This window comes from Cololabis saira, chromosome 7, assembly GCF_033807715.1.
Source record: "Cololabis saira isolate AMF1-May2022 chromosome 7, fColSai1.1, whole genome shotgun sequence".
Classification (NCBI taxonomy): domain Eukaryota; kingdom Metazoa; phylum Chordata; class Actinopteri; order Beloniformes; family Belonidae; genus Cololabis; species Cololabis saira.
In genome coordinates, this window is record NC_084593.1 from 18,723,717 (window position 1) to 18,743,374 (window position 19,658).

At 39.3% G+C, this 19,658-nt stretch overlaps 1 protein-coding gene across 4 annotated transcripts in view; it reads left to right on the forward strand.

The window, feature by feature from the left end:
• Window positions 1-19,658, forward strand: part of atp8a1 (ATPase phospholipid transporting 8A1) — a 112,217-nt gene that overhangs the window by 7,782 nt on the left and 84,777 nt on the right. For all 4 annotated transcript variants that reach the window (XR_009782884.1, XM_061724921.1, XM_061724919.1 and 1 more), the window contains exons 2-3: window positions 12,963-13,077; window positions 17,968-18,067. Coding sequence is in view for 3 of the 4 variants with exons in the window: in XM_061724921.1 (XP_061580905.1) it covers window positions 12,963-13,077; window positions 17,968-18,067 (215 nt within the window). In the remaining variant the exon portion in view is untranslated. The remainder of the gene's footprint in view (window positions 1-12,962; window positions 13,078-17,967; window positions 18,068-19,658) is intronic.

The following is a 19,658-nucleotide window of genomic DNA, read 5'->3' on the forward strand; positions in this document are numbered from 1 at the left end:
TACTTTTGGATACTTAAGTACCTTTTAAAAGCAAGTACTTTTCTACTCTTAAGTAATATTTTGACTGAGCTACTTTTACTTGTAACGGAGTAAATTTTGACCAGTAGTATTTGTACTCTTACTCAAGTACTGGGGTCGAGTACTCTGTCCACCTCTGGATGGAGGTGGTGATTTTGCCTATTTAACGGGTACGTTAGTCATATGCCATTACTGAGAAACTGGCCTGGATTCATTGCTGTTATCATTTTGCAGGTATGTATAATATGAGAGCATATGATGGGCATGAGTGGGGTTGTCCTTACCAAGTGCTTTTTGATTGTCTTTTTTTTAATAAGTACCCAAACTTATTGGAGTGTTTAATCAGTATTAAGGTTATATTAGATTTGGCCCGCCTCTCCTCATCCAGAGATCTTTTTTCATGACAGTTTACACAAACATGTGCCATGTTAACCTTGTACTTATCTTGAGAGAGGAGCCTCACTAAACCAGTCTGACTGCAAACAGCGGTGTCCCCGCTGTCTCATACAATCCATCTAAGCTTAAAACAATAACATAAGCACAGACCTTGACTATTGGACCTGAAATAGTTGTTAAAATTTTAATTTACATAAAGTGTTTATCATTTTGTAAAAATGGATCATTCAAACATTATAAGGCTCAGATTTTACTAAGTATGGTCTCACAGTGAGTAGGCACAACTGTGTCCTTCAAATTCAAAGAAAAAAGAATGAAGTGCAACAGCTGAGATGAGATTTTAGCCCAAACAAGGTTGCAGTTTAAAAAATATAAATCATTTTTTCCCTTGTCAATCTTTTTTAGCCTTGCTTCAAGAGCAGTAACTTGACTTCTCATGAAGCCCTTACCTGTATGTTAACATTTTCAGCTGAATATTATTAACAATATTAATGATGCTCTAAGTTTCTTCGGCTCTTTCTGTGTTTTTACGTCTGGTGCTGATAGGGTATTGAGTAGGGAGATGCCTCAGACACGTCTAAATGAGAGGAGGCTCTGGGGCAGATCCAGGACACGCTAGAGAGATTACATCTCAGTTGGCTTGGGAATGCCGTTGTATTCCTCCGGAAGAGCAAGAGGAAGTGACCGGGGAGAAGTAGGGCTGGGCCTCTTTGCTTACGCTGCTCCCCCCGACTCAAAACCCGGATAAGTGCATGTTAAAGGATAAAGAGCTGGCATAGCTTGCCATCAAACTACGCAACGACTTGTTTTTGAATGATCACCGTGAGCGTGTCAACAAACAGATGCCTCAGCAAACCTAAGCATCGTAACCCTCAGCGCCAGTGACAAAAGCGCTCATGTCACTGTCGTGTCTTAAGCACGTGGTTTCGATAAAGAAGAGGAACACCGTGACAATGCAACTGACATTCATAGGGGCTATTTCCTGTTTTCAGACCTTTGAACTGCTCCCAGGTGCCTTTTTACTTTTGATCATTCCTAAAGTCGCATAAGGGTGGAAAGGTTTCCGTCCCTGCAGATCCCCGACTAAGCTCGGCCAGGCCTGCTCTGATGTCACTGCAAGCCCCAGCTGCCTGCGTTGTCCCTGGACTGTCACTCCCTCTGGTCCGCCTGAGCCTATGAGGATCCAGTGGAAGCCAACGGGGAGGGGGGGGATTAATCCGGCAGCTGCCCCTGTTGTTGTTGAGTGCTGGTTACAGCATTGTGATCTGATAAGCGACTTATGGCTGTTGCTTAGATTGAGGCAGTATCTACAGTCCCCTGCAGCCTTATTTTCCATTCATAAATTGCTGGAAAAAGGAAGGGGGGGCTGTCATTGCTGGGATTTTGAATCCTATGAATAGACCGTGGCTGCTCTGCCTACTGAAATATTTATGTAGCATGAATGAATCATGTTGAGATCTTTCTTTGGTGGCGATGAGCCGATACACACGGCAAATGAGCTCATTTGGTATAAGATGACGTCACAGAATTAGGAACAAAGATCAGCCTAATTGCAAAGGTGAAATGGCTTCAGGCTACGGTGCCAAACTGATGAAACTCTTCTTAGATAGTGTTTCTGTACATCAGACATTTCTGTAGAAGAGAAGTCGCTTCTCGTCATGTGTTTTCTGTTTCGATGGAGTTGCTAATGCAGTTTTTCTTCAGCTGATGGTTCGGCTCCTGTTCATTTTCTGGTTTTAGTTTGTAGTTTCTAGCTGCTTACTTCCTCCTACCTCGGTATTCATAAATACACTTTATGAAAACTTGCATCTGACTGGGTCACATGCCTTTTTCTTCTGTAATTTATTCACCAAAGGGGCCACTAAAGCTTTATCAATATCAGCTGATTTAATTGCTGTTGTCGGTACTGACCCAAAGATGTCAGAAAACAGGTATCATTTTTGCTGCCATTAAATGTATTCACCTTTGTTGGTGTTGACAGTCATGGCAGAAGTGTGTGTTTACATGTGTTTTCTTGTTACACCTAGCCCTTCTGCTTAACCTAAGTTAAAGCATTGTCACCCTTAGGGGTGGGCAAAAATATCGATATGGCAATATATCGCGATACTTTTCCAGCCGATTCAATATCGATATAAAAAATTTGAATATCGATTTTTTTTATTTATTTATTTATTTATTCATTTATTTTTTAATATTTTTTATCCCCGATTTTTTTTCCCATTTTATCACCCAGTGCTCGTACCTAAGTGACAGTCCTGGGCATTGCCACTCTCTACCAACCCTGGGAGGGCCCTGCACTGAGCTCAGGTTTTATTTCACGTTTTATTTCATTTTATAATTTATTTTTTATATAACACAATTGCCTATCCTTAAAAAATGAAAAATAATGGACAGATGTTTATTTATTTATGGATTTATATCTATACTGACTGATCACTGCCTGTCCTTGGTTTTAGTACCCATATTTCTTGTGTTTATTATCATTTGCCACATAATTAAAGCAACCTCATACTAAGTTTAATGTTAATTTCATATGATGTAAATAATATGAAAAACATATACAAATAAGTTGTAACTTTAGCTTGTATAGTTATAATAAAACATTGTTTTGACTCAGTTTGTCCCATAAATTGTCACTATAATCTGATGAACGTGCAACTCGGATTTTAAGATCCATCACTATCATCTGATGTACATATACAACTTGGATTTTAAGATGTGTAATGAATTTTTACATGTATTATAGCTGTGATTTTCAGCATTTTTTGTTTATGAACATTAATAATCTTTTTTCCTGATTGGAAATGTGCCTAAATTCCTGTGCTTGATTTCCTGTTCAGGCACATTTTGCTTAGCTGGCTACAATATTTTACAAATATGCTTGAACTGGACTTTAACTTCCTTGATGGTGTTTCAGTAACATACAGCGCTCAGCGGGGGCTATAAAGAAAACCAGGGGAAGACTGGCATGCCTTGGCCAGGCTTTTCTGCGCCAGGTTTTTCCCATCGGCCATCCTGTCCAAAATATGTGCCCCCTTGTGTCTATTGTTCCACCACCCTGTCTGTTGGCTGACACAAGCAATAATCCTGACATTTGGCCTAAATCCAAACTCATTACGAGACTTGGTGGCATTGATCCTTCCTCTAGAGGCTTCCCCTCCAGAGCTCTGTGCCACTGCTCTCTACTACTGAGCTTTATTTTGCTCTCTGTTACACCTTCCTCTCCTCTCCTCCCACGTCACTTAGATTAGTTTTGTACGGGAAGCCAGTGTGGGTAATATAGTGGTTCAGTTATCTTAATATAACACAGATTAAGAATTACGCCCGTCGTGAGTTTCTGCCCAGTTTCCAATTCTCGGGCTCTTTATTGATGTCAATGTAGTTGAGCCGTGACACGCCTGCAGTTAATGCAATTAGTGCAGAGAAAATGCACAGTGTCCGCCAGGGAATATTAAGAGCAGTGCCCACTGAGACATCTGTGGCAGTAACTCAGTGCATCATCCACAGAGTGTGTTGGAAACCAAGGATATGAGCTGGTTATGGGAGGAGGAGCATCTCAGAAAACCATCCGAGGAGGAAGCTGGTAAAATTTCAGTTATGATGTTACTGCAACACAGCCAATGGCTACCTGTTTTCATTCCATTCAGCTGAAATTGGATCTATTGGTCAAAGTATTAAACCAGTTTTAATAGCTTCTCAAGGGCATCCGGCCACTTTCTGGCTTGAGCTCTGCTTTTGCTCTCAAATCCAATTAAAGTGTAGCCTTAAATTGGCTCAGTTGTGAAAAAATAGTTTTTCGCGGCCAAAGTTGGCACACTCTTGAACAACTTTAGCCAGCTAAAGACTGTTAAATAATCCGGATATATAATTAGCTGTAGTTGAGTTGATTGATTGCTGTTGGTCTGTCTTATTAAAAAGATTAAGGTAAAACCTTCGAGCCAAATATCATCAAACTTCACTGGAAGCTGGAGCTCAAAGTAATGACATTTTATGTTGTTTAAGTATGATTTTTATTACAATAGCAGGCATCAACCGAGGTGGTGGATGACCTCTAAGAGCACTCTTGTCAGTAGGATTTACTCAAAGATTTATGCACGTAGTTGCACGTGGAAGTCGTACATGTGACCTAGAGATGGGCCAGATTGGATCTATTTTTTATGTTGGGCACTGACACTGACATAATTCACTGATTTGTAATGAGAGAATTGATTTTATTTAAAAAAATAAATCAGTTCAGATTTTAATTGATTGAAACAGACTTACTTGATTTATCCTGCTCAGATACTGTATGTTTTTTTAAGATATTTGAAGGGCTGGATAATGTAGAAGTTTATTCTTGTCACTTTTCTAACCCAAACATAAACTGGAATTGGTATATGGGATCTGCATTTTTTTAAATTTTGTGCACTTCTTCATTTGACTAAATGCTACTCCAACCGAACACATGATTTTGTATTTAGTAGTTAGTAACATGCAATCAAAATTGTCATTTTAAAGAAACACTACAAACCACCTGACAACCATGGCGGAAAACATAAAGTGATTAAATGCATGTCTGTTTTTTTGTCCTATTTCTTTTTATAATTAAATATATTCCTCGGATAACATACAGAAACCATTAGGGTTAAAGCATAGTCAGTAATTTTTTTTAATGACATTAAAATATGTTTCTAATGTATCAACATGCTGTAGATGTCGTATGCTGTATGCGTATTCCTCAACTTTTACTTGAACTTCTTGTGCCACCCTTCGTGTGAAAGCTGCTGCGTGTTAAGGTGGGAAAGAAAAAGCCCCAGCTGCAACTGGTGCATTGCAGCACCTGGCCTAACCTGCACAGAAGCTCCTGCTGCGAAGACTCATTCAGAACAAAGAGATACTACATCAATCACATCTGCTCAGCCTGCTCCACCAGCCCGCTGCCGTGCACTGGTCTTCTGCTGCAGAACTGTGCCGTTAGCAAGTTTTCACAGCATTGTAAATGCTAAGTACATGGTTACTTGATTTAGCTCTTTGAATGCACTTGGATGTTTCTTTTCGTGTGAAAGAAATTTCTTTGGTAACTAATTCATTATTAATGACCTCATATTGAGCACTCTGGAGGCTTGAGGGTCATTTAAACGCCAGCTGTGACTTGGTGCTTCAGAAAAAACAAAACAAAACTAGATTTGAGTCTTTTTTTATAATTGCTTTGTCGGACAAGAACTTAAGACTTCTTTTTGGTGTGGGAATGACCATGAGTTATAGCCACACACTACTGGTCAAAAGTCTTAGAATACCCCAATTTAAAGGGGACCTACTATGGCAACTAATACCTATTTTAAACAGGCCTTGAATGTCTTAAAAACAAGCTTTTGATTGTTTTTGCTAAATAAATTGGAAATTCAGCCTCTGAGACATATCTTTATCTTCCCAGTGTCTAACCTCATTCTCTATGCGGGATTCTGATGCCGCGTTCCATTTGTCCTCGGAAGTGGGGATTTCCCAGTTTTCCAGTTGGATTTTTCAACTGGAACGCCCCTCGAAGTGGGATTTCCCACTGGGAAAGTGGGAGAGTCTTCACCACCCCCGAGTTCACATTCCAAGATGGCTGCCCCGGTTGTAAACAGTAGAAGAGAGCTCTGTAAAAATTTGTAGCACTTCTTTCTAGTTTTGGTCACACTAAATCAGTCATATACAAGTATTGTTCGGCATATATATGCTGCTATAGTGTAATTTACATTTTTCATGTGGTATATGCGAACTACAAACTTGTTTTCCGATTTTTTAACTGGAACGCTGATAACTCGGCTGTGACGTCATTCCCAGTTCCGAGTTCCGAGTTCCGACTTCCGAGGTAAATGAAACGCAGCATGAGTGGGCGGGGAGGCTATGATAATGAGGCACTGTGCTGATTGGCTGCCTGAATGACGCGATACACTGCTACGAAAAAATGGCCGAAAGCTCCGGGCGGCAGAGTTAGTTGTGGGCGTGGTTTCACGCAGTGGAGGCCAACCTATGGAAATCGCGCCGTCGTTGCGTGATGACGGGAGCAGAATCTGAACGACTCGTAGAAGCCACATCAGACTGGACGGCTCATCCTGGCGGCTGTACAGACACTGCAGAATTTGGTTGCTTTCCTCCTTCTCTCAGTTGGCAGGCTGAGGGGAGACCTCTTTATATATGTTAAAGCAAGAAAAAACCTGTTTTTCATAATAGGTCCCCTTTAAATTGTAATGGTACAAAGTTAGGTGCTGAACAGCCAGAATGTACATTTCAGAATTAAACATCAGTGTGATATCAAGTGTCAACCGTGGAGGAGGGGGGGGCTCTTTTCCTCGATCGAGGGTTGGTGACTTGCACAGAGTGAGAGGCCCCCTGAACCAAAACGGCTTCCACGACAACTTGCAGCCCCCTCTGGTATGCGCCTAGCTGGTCAGGGGTTCATCTGACAGCGAGATAATGATCTAGAACATAAGTTCAGGCTATGCCAGATCTACCTTAGGAATAAAAGACCAAGATACTATTCTTGAAAACAGGAAGTGAACAAGTCAGTCTCCAGACTTCAACTCCATCGAGCTGGTTTGGGATGAACTGGTCAGAGGAGTGAAAGAAAAGCAACTTACATGTATCACACCTTTAGTGGAAACTTCTACAGCAGAATTGGGATGAACTTTGTGAGGAATATTTGATTTCCATTGTTGAAGAATCAGTATGTTCAGATGTTACCTCTGCCAAAGGCTACTCCTATGTCAAAAGTTAGGAATAAATTTTGCTCTATAAACGTATTTCATGATTTTTTAATTGTCTTTTTTAAAGTTGTTTTATGCTTGTTCAAGAGTATACATTTCATAAACAAACTGGAAAAATGTTGACAGATGGTGTATCTTTTTTGGTTTATTATTTCGACAATGCAAAACAATCTTTTAGGTCCTCTAGCTAGATGTAAACAGTATAGGTGCCCCCAAAAAATGCTGTACTTTAGTATAACTGTATCCAGTATTCATGTCCTATTCCAGTCCAGAGTCAGTGAAGCAGCATCCCGTTGGGTCAATGTCCTTTCCTTCACCTTTGCGTGGTGCTGTTACTCATTACTAAACCGCCTGTCTTTGCTGTGTTACCAGGTGAGCTCTTGGCTGCAAATACTGTACATTTGGGGTAAGGGAGGCTAAAACTGGACATACGGCAAAAAAAACCCCTTTCTTTGGGAGAAAAACCAACAACTCCCAAAAGCTATATAGGATTAGTGGGGCTACTGTTTGGGAATATAGCTGTGGTTACCTTTTAAAGTTACTCCCCTAAATTTTGTGAATTTGTTTATCTTTTCATCTCTAATCTTATCATTTACCTTTTTTGGTGTGTCAAAATTAAAAATCAGCCAACCTGTCTCGCTGTAGACAAAGGAAACCTCAAACTGAAGACATCATACATTGGACACTGTGGATGCCTTTACAGATGAAGAGGAAGGACATTTTCCTACTTAAAGGGGACCTATTATGGCAACTAATACCTATTTAAAACAGGTCTTGAATGTCTTAAAAACAAGCTTTTGATTGTTTTTGCTAAATAAATTAGAAATGCAGCCTCTGAGCCATGTCTTTATCTTCCCATTCTCTAACCTCATTATCTATGTGGGATTCTGAGTGGGCGGGGCTATGATGATGAGGCTCTGAGCTGATTGGCTGCCTGAATGATGCGATACACCGCTACGAAAAAATGGCGGAAGCTCCGGCCGGCGGAGTTAGTTGTGGGTGTGGTTTCACGTATCGGAGACCAACCTATGGAAATCGCGCCCGTCGTTACGTAACGAAAGGGAGCAGAATCTGAACGGCTCGTAGAAGCCACATCGAACAGACTCAGGGACAGCTTCTTCCCCAAAGCTGTGAACTTTCTAAACCAGTAAACTACCTCATACTGTGCAATATTCTCTATCCACGATGTGCAATATTATTTACTCATCTATGTGCAATATTCTTCCATCCTTTCAAGTGCAATATTCTTCCACTCATTCTTGTGCATTATTATTCTCTCATTCACTAATTTTTTATAGTGTATATATATATTTATGTTTCTTGTTTCTCATTTTGTTGTTTACAGTCTTTGTTTACATAGTCTTTGCATGTGTGCACTTTTACGGAGCTGCTGCCTAATCTCATTGTACCAGTATAATGATAATAAAGGCTTTCTATTTCTTTCTATTTCTATCACACTGGATGGCTCATCAGGGCGGCTGTACAGACACTGCAGAATTTGGTTGCTTTCCTCCTTCTCTGAGTTGGCAGGCTGAGGGGAGACCACTTTATATATGTTAAAGCGAGAAAAAACCTGTTTTTCATAATAGGTCCCCTTTAAGTCATAGACACCATTAGTTCTCCTTATCTTGTATAAAGACACCAGTCTGCTGTCACGCTAATCCAATAAACCACCTACGGTGATCTGACTTTACCTAACAGGGTCAGGATGACCATCCCATGTTTCTCAGAATAACCAAATGATTACACGTGACAGTTTATTTTTTAACCTTAGAGCAAATGCTGAGAGATTACCAGGAGTAGATGTCTGGTGTTTACATCTTACTAACAATATGTGGGAAGCTGAGTGGATCATTAAAATAACACATGATGTAATTTAAGATTCAGGGGTTACGTGACACGAGTAAGAAAGTGATAAGTGTAAGGTGAGGAAGAAGGTAAGCACAGAACAGTGAAAGTGCCAAGCTGATGTGTCAGTCTTCTACGATGTTTCCTTGACATGAAGGAAACACTGTTGACCACAGGTCTGGAGCGAATCCTGTCGCACTGCCTCATGACATCGCTTTTAGTTGTTGATACTTCAGGAGGCCACCTCCCTTCACTCATCTGACCCCCTTTCCATTTTAAACTCTATAGTTTACTATATCTGTAGCAATGGAAACTATGCTATGCATGTTTTAACTCCCGCCCCTGAGCGCCACCACCACAGGTTACCAAAGGCCATCCAGCACCCTGTAAATCACATGTATGCAACCTGATAGTCAGGGAATACTGTTGACTTTAGAGCCTTACAGTGGTGCTCTCTTGGCAGTGCCGACGGCACTAATCTGGATGTATCAATTATAACCTGAGGGTGGGGTAACGTGAACCCCAGGGACTTTTTTTCCCCCACCTCTCTTCTTGTAAACAAAATATTTCCTGTCAAATCTGCATTTTACAATTTGAAATGTATGTTCAGGAAAAGTTGGGCTCCTCATAAGAACTGCTGTAACCACACGAGATGGACTTAATGTCATTGATTGCAAGTAAAGGTTATTTTTATGCCTCCTTGGTTGATTTGATTTTTTTTTTAATTTTATGAAATACATGGAAGTGCTGGAAAAAAAGCCAATTACCGATTCTTGGTTTTGAAACTTTCACTGACGAATGTTTACCTGGTAATATAACGCAGGCTTTATTGTTTTTGTTGTTCTGAACTTGAGAATCCTTCTCATTCTCAAGTGTTTCTTGTGTGTTTGTGTAGCACTGTTGCCTCACAGCTAGACGTTTATCAGTTCAGGTTTCAGCCGGGGCCTCTTTCATGCTGGAAACAGGCTTGCGTGGGCTTTCTCCAGGTTCTCTGGCTTCCTTCCACAGTACATGCATGTGTGTGATGGTTTCATCGGTGTTGTTTGTGTGGCACAGTGATGGACCTGTTACCTGTCTGGGGTATTTATGCTGCCTCTTTCTGAGATAGGCTCTCTCCCACTTTCCTAATTGTGACCAGTATTGTTCTTTATAAATTACAGCTTATAAAGTCAGCGGTTCCATACAGTATGTGTTTTTTAGTTGACTGGATCATCCAAATAAATGTTGCTTTGGGTTTATTTGTTTCACATATCCGAATTTACATCCTAATATGGTTTTTGGGCCACGGATTGAAGCGGTTTTTATTTGCATTCTACGATTGTATGTAAAAACAGTCAATAAAACAGCTCAATATTAATTTGAAAAAAACCCCAACAATATATAAAAACATTTGAAAAACAGACATTGTCTGTTTCTCTGATGGTTGACGCAACATATTTTCCGGTTCGTGGTCTGTCCACCAGTGGGAGTTTGCTCACCTGCGGCTTGTGCACACTTTTAGCAATCCCCTTCCATTATCCTGCAATTTATTATTTATTTTATAAGAATCAAATCTTAACTTTTCTCTTTTCACCAGAAAATGGTACATGTGTCCATATCTGGTGTAATCAAGTTCATTGTGTTTTGAGCTCAACATCAGAGGTAGATGAAGGTTTGTTTTATAGAGTTATTACGTATAAAAGGTTTAATTGAAATAAATACAAATATTGTTAAATACATCTATTGTCGTGGCCCATGGATATACACGCCTAGCAGTACAGATCACCCTGTTTTAAAATGAGAAATAAATGTCTAGATTAGCACTAACCCACTCCACCTTCTTTAGAAAACAAACTTTAAAAGGTTGTTTATGAACAAGACCCCGTGTTTTAACACCTGAAGCAGCGTTTTATGAAATTATAATTATTATATTATAGGATATCTGCAATGCAGGGCAGGCAAACACGTGTTCCATGTATTAAATATTTACTTGACATTTACTTCAAGTGCTGCCACATCTGCTGTTTCAAGCTTGGCTGTTTTTGATAGTTTTTTTAGTGAAGAAATCAGTGTTTCAACTTAACGCTTGACTTTTGACTTCATTTTCTGAGGTGAAAACTTTTCTCTCTAGAGAAGACATGATAGCATGAAATGCTCATTTGCAGGTATCAGGAAGTAAGGAAGTAGGTTTGGGTAACATCCTATCGATTTGAAGAGGAAATGTATATTGTTTTATTTATTTATTTATTTGTCCTGGATGTTCAGAATTTGATGTGGAAGATGGCAGATTACTTTGGTCAGACACTGGAGGCTCAACTTATTTAGCCTCTTTCATCTCAAAGTGGTGGCAAATGATTTGAGCTAAGACATTTGTGATGTTTGACTCTGATTATGTGACGAGCATATTAAATGAGCAGAATCTGGTTAGCTCTCCTCCATAAAGCTGTAAAATCGAAAATACACCCACGTGGTCGCCCCCTCACTGAAGACGGGGACTGGTAGAGTTTTTTTTGTGCTGCTTCATATTGATTTTGGACTTAAAAAGCTTTCTCAACGATCCTAAAGATCTTCTGACTGTCAATGATCCTCCGCACACCAGCAGTTTCAGAAATATGTCTCAGAATTGGCTAATTTTAGCAGAATTGTCTGCACTTGCCTACCTGCATTTCCTCCTATAATATAATTATTCATCCATACGCCAATCCAAAAGAAGAAGTAAGACAATGGCCTTTTTCTTCCTCTATTGGTCCTTTGCCAGTCAAAAATAAGTTGCAGAATGCCGGTAAGTTACATGCACGGACATATCTGCGGCCTGCATGCTCCATCAGGCCTCAGCGGTGTGGGTTTAGTCAGCACAGCTCCATCCCACCTTGTTGAACTCGGTAGGAGCAGAGCAACGCCTTGTGTTTCCACAGATGAACAAAGACTGTTAACCATCCAAGGAGAGCTTTTTCTGCCACAGAATGTATGGTTGCTTCTGCCAGTCCTACATTTTTGTATGACTCTCTTTTATTAAGAATTCAAGGTAAGGTCGGGAACAGCTGAAGAAGGCAAGAGCTCTCAATCCTATTATTACATATATGAAAGTAAACTGGGTCTGGCCATTGTTCCTAAAGTTTGATGCATAAAAAACACACGTTGTTGGAGAAACAAAAGCATCCGAAATAAACATAAACGGTTCGGTACCTCTTTGTATTTTCTCTACATCGTAGTCCAGCAGCTAATTGGGTCAGCTAGGTTCTCTGGCTTCTGGCCAGCAGGATGTCACCCTGGACAGGACATTCCCAGCGTTAATCAAAGATTTCCAGAAGCAAGTAGCTCTCAAATAGTTACAGGGTAATCTCTGGAGATTAGGCGTTTGAATGTGTCGCAAGTAATCAGTGTAAACGTTTTGTTGTGTAATGTAGCTGTACTTGCTCACATGAGGCAGCAGTTTGGTGTCCAGAAAAGGAGGTTTATCTTCACACTGCCACACTGGACTTTCTGATACACGTCATTTGAATGTTGCACTGCAGTCATATATGCCAAAGTTGAGGCAGATGTACTGTGGATCAATTCCCACGTCTCCTCCAGGGCTGCGGGCTGGTTCTACCTGTTGGATTAAGATATTGTTCACTTAATCACAGGTTTCGTGAAATAAAAGGCACAGAGTTGTAGTTACGAACACTTTTCATTGTCTGTGATAGCCTTTGAGCTGGATAACAAAAAGAAATCCTATGAAGTGCATGGGCCACAAATGACCAAACGTTGTTAATAATAAATGTGAAAAATTCTCTAAGGTCTAAAGTGTCAGGGTTAACTAAAATGCTCCATAGATTTCACACTGTGCAAGAGTTACTGGCTTATCTTTTCTGTACTCCAAAGATTCCTTTGGGGAATTTCAGACACATAACAACTCAAAGACTACAAAACGCCTTTTCATCTTCCTTTTGTTTGTGCTTAAGGTGTTTTTTTTTTTTTTTTTTTACTAAAATGTATCCTTGTCTGCTGCAGGATATGAAAAGACAGAGGACACATCTGAGAAGACATCCTTGGCTGACCAAGAAGATGCCCGATTGATATACCTCAACCAGCCACAGTTCACAAAGTTTTGCAACAATCGTGTCAGGTAAGATTATTCATAGAAGTACCTTAAGGTGGATGAGAACGATGGGAGCATCTCAGGAGCCGATGGATTTGCGACGTACACAGGGACCTGTAATAGATACGACATGTAAGAATTAGCTTAAAAGCAAGTAGGAACATCTAGTACTCCACATGAATTGCTGTACCAGATATAATACTGGCACTTAACTGAAAATTGCGCTCTTGGCTGCTTCGTATGAGTGCTGAAAAAAAAAAACAACACTCAAATCCATAAACAAAGGATCTTATTTAAGGCAAGTCTTTGCTGCCCAGAAGCTGCTGAAATGTCAGCCTGGTAAAATGTTTTAATATCAGACAAGATTACCATTTTAAAATTTTAGGGCCATTTTACGCCTCACTATGAAAATTATTTTCCATTTTAATGAGCAATCTTTGCTTTTATCTCATGTGCATGCAAAGCGGTAAGTGGATAATAGATGTTTTTACTAAAAAGATGCTGCTCAACATTCTTAGAAGTAGTTTTAATGCATTCACTGACTTAAAATGAGCATCTGGGGAGAAAGAAGCCATTTTTTTTAATTGTATTTTTTTATGTATAGCCAAAACGACACCCGTAGCTATAAAATATTTGCTAAATACCTTCAAGGTTTTTGTCCCCGGCGATGCATTACTGCAGATGTTCCGGACTGACCTTTTTATCCAGTTGCTCCTCTTGGAGGAGTGCACTGTTTTTGCATTAAAGGTCAGCATTGTTCAGGCAGGCCGTCAAATAGTATTAGTTAGTATTCCTACTGCATGACCAACTTGAGATATGTACAGTATGTGCTTGCACAGACATGGTTGTGAAGTGAACAGGAATAGTACTGGAACGAAACAAGTCTATGATATGCAATTATATGTTTATTATACAATTTGTTGAGGTTAGTTTCATGCTATATTAGCATGACAAACATCCGATTCAAGGCAGCTCACAAAATTGCTCTTTTCCTCCTTTGATATGACTCAACTCTTAGAAAATTGATGCAGGATTTCTCCTAGTTTGTTTTCTGAGAGGCTAAATGAAGCAGCAGTAAATACTGAATGTATTCTGTTTATCCCATAAAAGAATCACTGCTAAGTAACCACTAGCTGCTGGTTGATTTTATTTGTTGGAACTTTGCATGACGAAGCAGAGCTTAATCGTGGCATTCATAGAAAATGCATTTATGGGGGTTCGCTTTGCAGACATTTAGCAACATTTAGAAACATTTAGAAGTTTAATGTGCTCATATTTCTGCTACTGTAGCATCTCTGACTGTTTTAGAGCACCGGTAGTTCTTTGTGCTTTAAATTTTAATTCCAAATTGTGGCCAAACCCTCGCCTCAGGTCTTGAAGGCTGCTCTAAAGATCCAATTTGTTCAACAAGATTGGTTGCTGTATCGGAGTGACCTGTGGGGGCTCTTACAGGGACAGGGTGTGTTTATAGATGGTGAATGTAATCTTTGGAGCACACGGAAAAAAACTCGCACATTTCATGGTCTAACCTGATCTCATTCTCCAAATGCAGCATCTGTGAAATGATAGACGCCATAGTGGTTAAAAGGCTGCTGTGGGTTGTTTATTCAGCTGCACCGGTTGGTGGCAGATGTGGGTGTAATGTAAAGGTGATTAATCATTGAGATGTTGACAGTTTACCCTGTTGGAAACGGGCGTGGCTTTGCAAACTATCCAACTGTTGAGCATCCGTTTAATGCTGCTTTTGTGTAAAACATTGGGCAGCCAATGTATGAATGGATAAAGAGTGACATGAGGCAGAAACACACAATGACCAACTCACATAAAATTGGTTAAGCAGTTTATTCTTGTTGGCCTTATTCTCTCAACCCTAATTGAATTATGGGTAGGTGGAATTTATACGTCCTCTTCATTGCACAAGGTGGAAAATTCATGATATTTTAAGTTTCTCATAACAGTTGCATGCTATCATTCAATATTTCATTTCATTTCATTTATTCCATTCATGGTATATGTTCTTAATAATGTTGTACAAAATTCCATGAAGTACACATTATCACCATGAAAGAAAAGGAGCAGGAAGAAGAAAACTTATGATACCTGCCCCTCTCTGTTAATACCATTACGTTGACTTACTGAACACCAATCTATCTATACACATATTTATAACAAGAAAACAAACAAAAATACCACTCTTCTATCTATTTTTTCTCTTTCTCCTTCTTCTTTTTTGTAGGCACTTATCTTTTCTTTTTTTAAACTTTTTCTTAAGCTGATACAAACTTGTGCAACTTTTCAGTTCCTTGCTTTGTCCATGCCATAATTTTACACCTGTAACAGAAATACACATTTGTTTTATGTTTAACCTTGCAAATATCAAATATCAAACTCTGGATATGACACCCAGTGTGTCAATAAGACTTGTGTGCAAAGGTGCAGATAAACATACTAATACATTCTCACTATGGATTACTGGTGCAGTCAGAGCAGGCGCTTCAAGCTTTCTTTGCCGTTCTGGTTGCACAGAACCTACGTTACTGTTCTCAACCATATCTTACCGTTTATATGAATATAGCAAATATTTGTATTCCATGATGTATTCACTTGGAAAACTGATGCAAATGCAACCCAACATCGGAAAAAGTTGGAATGATTTGGAAATAGGAAACAAAACATCGATTCTAAAGTTTAATTTGGCTTTTATTTCTGTATAAACATTTTGAACCTCAGATAATTCCTGCTTTTTCCTGTTTCATTCTGTTTGTTAACACCCATTTTTGGCCTTAAACAGGTCTGTAAAATAGTCCACAGAAAGTTAGGACGATAAAGCCTTATGACTAAACCTCATGACTTTATACTGTTGTCATTCCTTCTCAGCCCTTCAGATATTCTGACATTGAAGATGCCGACCAATGAAAAATGATTGTTTTTTTGCCTCCATTCATCCTGCCGACAGGCCTTGACAGTAGCTTATTACACTTTTCACAAAACAAAAGCAACAATTCTGAAATTTTGACAAGGTACTGCTTCAGAGGGCGGTGTTCTCACTGAAGAGCGTTTTACGAATTAATGTAATTCTTGTGAAAATCTCGTCTTGTGGGATTTATTTGTCTGAGTGTCACCCTCCTAGAATCTCATCCAAAGAAGAAAACCCAACTTGGACAAATTACTGGGTCAAAGGGAGAGATTTTACTTTTAAACTTTAAAAACAAAATGTTTTGTCCATTTGTTGACAAAGTGAAGATCGTCTGCCTGTCTCTGTTCCTCAGAGTCGGCCTTTAATGAATACTTTATTTTAACAAATTACAAATGCATGACAATATTACACCACTAGCAGTAAATCACTCCCGTATTAATGTCCTTAGAAATCCATTGCACGCTTAAATGCTTTTTTCTTTTCCTTTTTTCCCTCCCCTTTTCCATATTTCAATAGCTTGTTCTTATTTAAATTTGTAATATTCCTGAATTTTTTAGGCTCCTCCAAAGGAATTATGTAAATGGACTGAATGTGTACACACTGGCAGCTAGCAGTTGGCATGTGGCATATGGTTATTACTTTATGGTCAAATATCTGCAGATAACACTTGCTGACCTGCAGGAAGCAGGTTTTCACCAGGGTAGTTATTAGGAGCTTCAGGAGGTGAGAAATCATGTTTTAGTAGCTGACATAAGTGATACCTGCTTCCCAAGTGTGGGCCATCAAGGATGCTGCTAAGGTTTCCCTGCATGCTGATGTGGCGAGGGGAACGTCGGCAGTGATGATGAGCGAGGCTAGTGATCTGAATCTGCTGCTGCTGTGTGACATTATGTCATTATGCATGCGAGACGACGCATAAAAGTAGTCCATGAGCCATGATACTTTAGCACTTTGCACCAGACCGGATCAATCATGCACATCCAATTATTCACAATGGATTATAACCAACGCATGAACCAGAGCATTGGGGGGTTAAATTGATGTATGTGTGTCTGTTTTTTTTTTTCTTTTTCTTTTGTTTAGATATGCAGTATGTATTAGAGATATGCTTGTGTTCTGATCTCAAATGTGAAATGGTTACTAGCCTCATTTGGCCCATACTCTGCATACAGGTTCTCCTCTCATATCCTCGTCTTGATCCTCGGTGCACCGCATGGAAATGACATGCAAGATCCACAGTCATCCACTAAATGTTATATATCCATGCATCAATGGTTGAACATGATTAACTTAATTTTAGAAATCTTTTTTTTTTTCTTTTGTCATGTGGTCTGGGAAAAAAAAGGTCAAAAAAATTGATAACCGACAAGACAAAGGGTGACTAAACACTGTGATTAATTATAATTGGAGTAAAACAGCAGTGTTGACTTCTTTTAAGTTTACTTGCCTTTACATGAATAAGAATCTACAGTATTCTAATTTCTTTTTATCAATCTGTAAGTTTTGTGCAGCTGAGTGTGCACAGCGTTGCCAGCCGCCTGGCATGCAACTCAGCATATATCTTCTCCTAAAGTGGCTGTTCTGACTGGCCTCTTTAACTGAGCTGTAAATCAGACTGCTGGAGGTCTAACTGTGGGCCGCTGCTGACTTCTCCTCAATGCTCAATATCCCAGCATCATCTGCAGTCCCACAGCCCCACAGGCAGCGTAGCTCACATCTGCCAGGGGTTCTTTATGCCCCCCCTGTCAGCTGCCGTCTTCCCTCTAATTATTCTTTATTGTTATTATTGAGTTCGCTGGTGTCGGCTGTTTGTCAGCCTCTCACGCACAAACACACACTCACATTTCTGCAGCTACAACAAGGTGGGAGGAAATGGTTAACGAGACTATATTCCTATGTATTAGTTTTATCTGTCCTTGTGTCAACAGATGTGATAGCTAACCTGTTTTTGTTTTCCTTCCTCTTGTCTCCTCTCGCCCCACCCTTGATTCGCTCTTCAGCACAGCCAAATATAACGTCCTCACCTTCCTTCCTCGATTCCTCTACTCCCAGTTCAGGAGGGCGGCCAATGCTTTCTTTCTCTTCATTGCTCTGCTGCAGGTAAGACGTGGGGCGGGGTTGGCTGCTTCTAACACAGATATAAACACACACATGACTTTATATTTATAATTCACCCTTTTGTTAATTAATGTGTTTCTTTTTTTATGCCCTCACACTGTTTGCCACAACCTAGATACCATTCCTCTAAAGGTCATATCTGTAATTCCATATGCACACAGATAAGCTTACACACACACACACACACACACACACACACACACACACACACACACACACACACACACACACACATACACAGTCTTTTAAATAAATTGTCATCCTGACAATGGATGAAACATGGGATACTATGTGTGCCTGCCTGGAAAGGAAATCAGACTTACTCACCTCATATTTAGGGCTGGGGATCGATTCAAATGTCAAGAATCGATTCGATTCCGATTCTTAAGATTCAGAATCGATTATCAAGATTTGATTCGATCCGATTTGATTCGATTCCGATATTGATTTAGGTTAGTGTTATTAAAACAGTTTTTTGAGCTGTTGCATGAATTATATGACTGTAGTTATGCAAAATATTACTATTAGTATTATATTGAGATTCAACAGCAAGTATTGCAGCTAATGATGCTGTAAGGACCAATCAGCTCCCAGAATGCTGATAGAACTGCTTTCAGAAACATCGTGGGGCAGAATTACCAAACAGATCCAGGGCAGCAAACAAAGACGGATGAAATCGGTTTTATTTTTTCCCACATTCCGTTTTTATTTGTTCCATTTTCGGTCTATTTTGGTTTTTAATTTTTGAGCATTTGGTTTTTAGCATTTTTTGCAAATGTAACCCCAAGACAGTATTTATGTGTTTAGTTTAGTTTATTTTCGGTCATGACATAAAAAAAAATAAATAAAAAACCAAGAGTAAAACTGACAACAAGAAAACGTTCAATTGTTCAAAGATAACATAACAAAAAAAGTTTCCAGTATACAAATAACCAAATAACATCTAGACCGAAAAAGGGGTAGGCTGAAGCAAAGCTTATTATTTGCCTACCCTCAAAAAGATTAATTAAATTAATAAAATAAAAGCAAAAAGTAAGAGAAAGACTGCCCGTAAAACAAATTGCCTCTGTAGGGATAACAAACATTCCTCAAAAAATAAAAGATTTTTAAAATAAAGGTGCAGTCTACATGTTACCTTCATCCTTAAAATATCAAAGCAAATCACCAATTAAATAAATAAATACCCAAATCAACATCAAGCCACTCATTAATTTAATATAAGGAAATCATCCTTCTTTTCAATGTTTTTTTAAATAAAGTTAAAGTTCTACATAATTTCAAATCTATATCTAATTTATTCCATACATCCACCGCTGCCACTGTAGTGCATCTTAGTTTGGTGTTGGTTCTGATTGTTGATTTTCTGTATATACTTTCCCCTCTGAGGTTGTAATGGCTTTGTCTTAAATGGAACATATTTTGGATACAGTCTGGCAGCATGTTATTGTTGATTTTGAACATGAGCTGTGCAGTTTTGAAGTCCACCAGTTCATTGAATTTAAGCTCATTTGAATCTATAAATAATTGATTGGTTGGGTGCTTGTATCCAACTTTGTTTATGAGTCGCATTGCT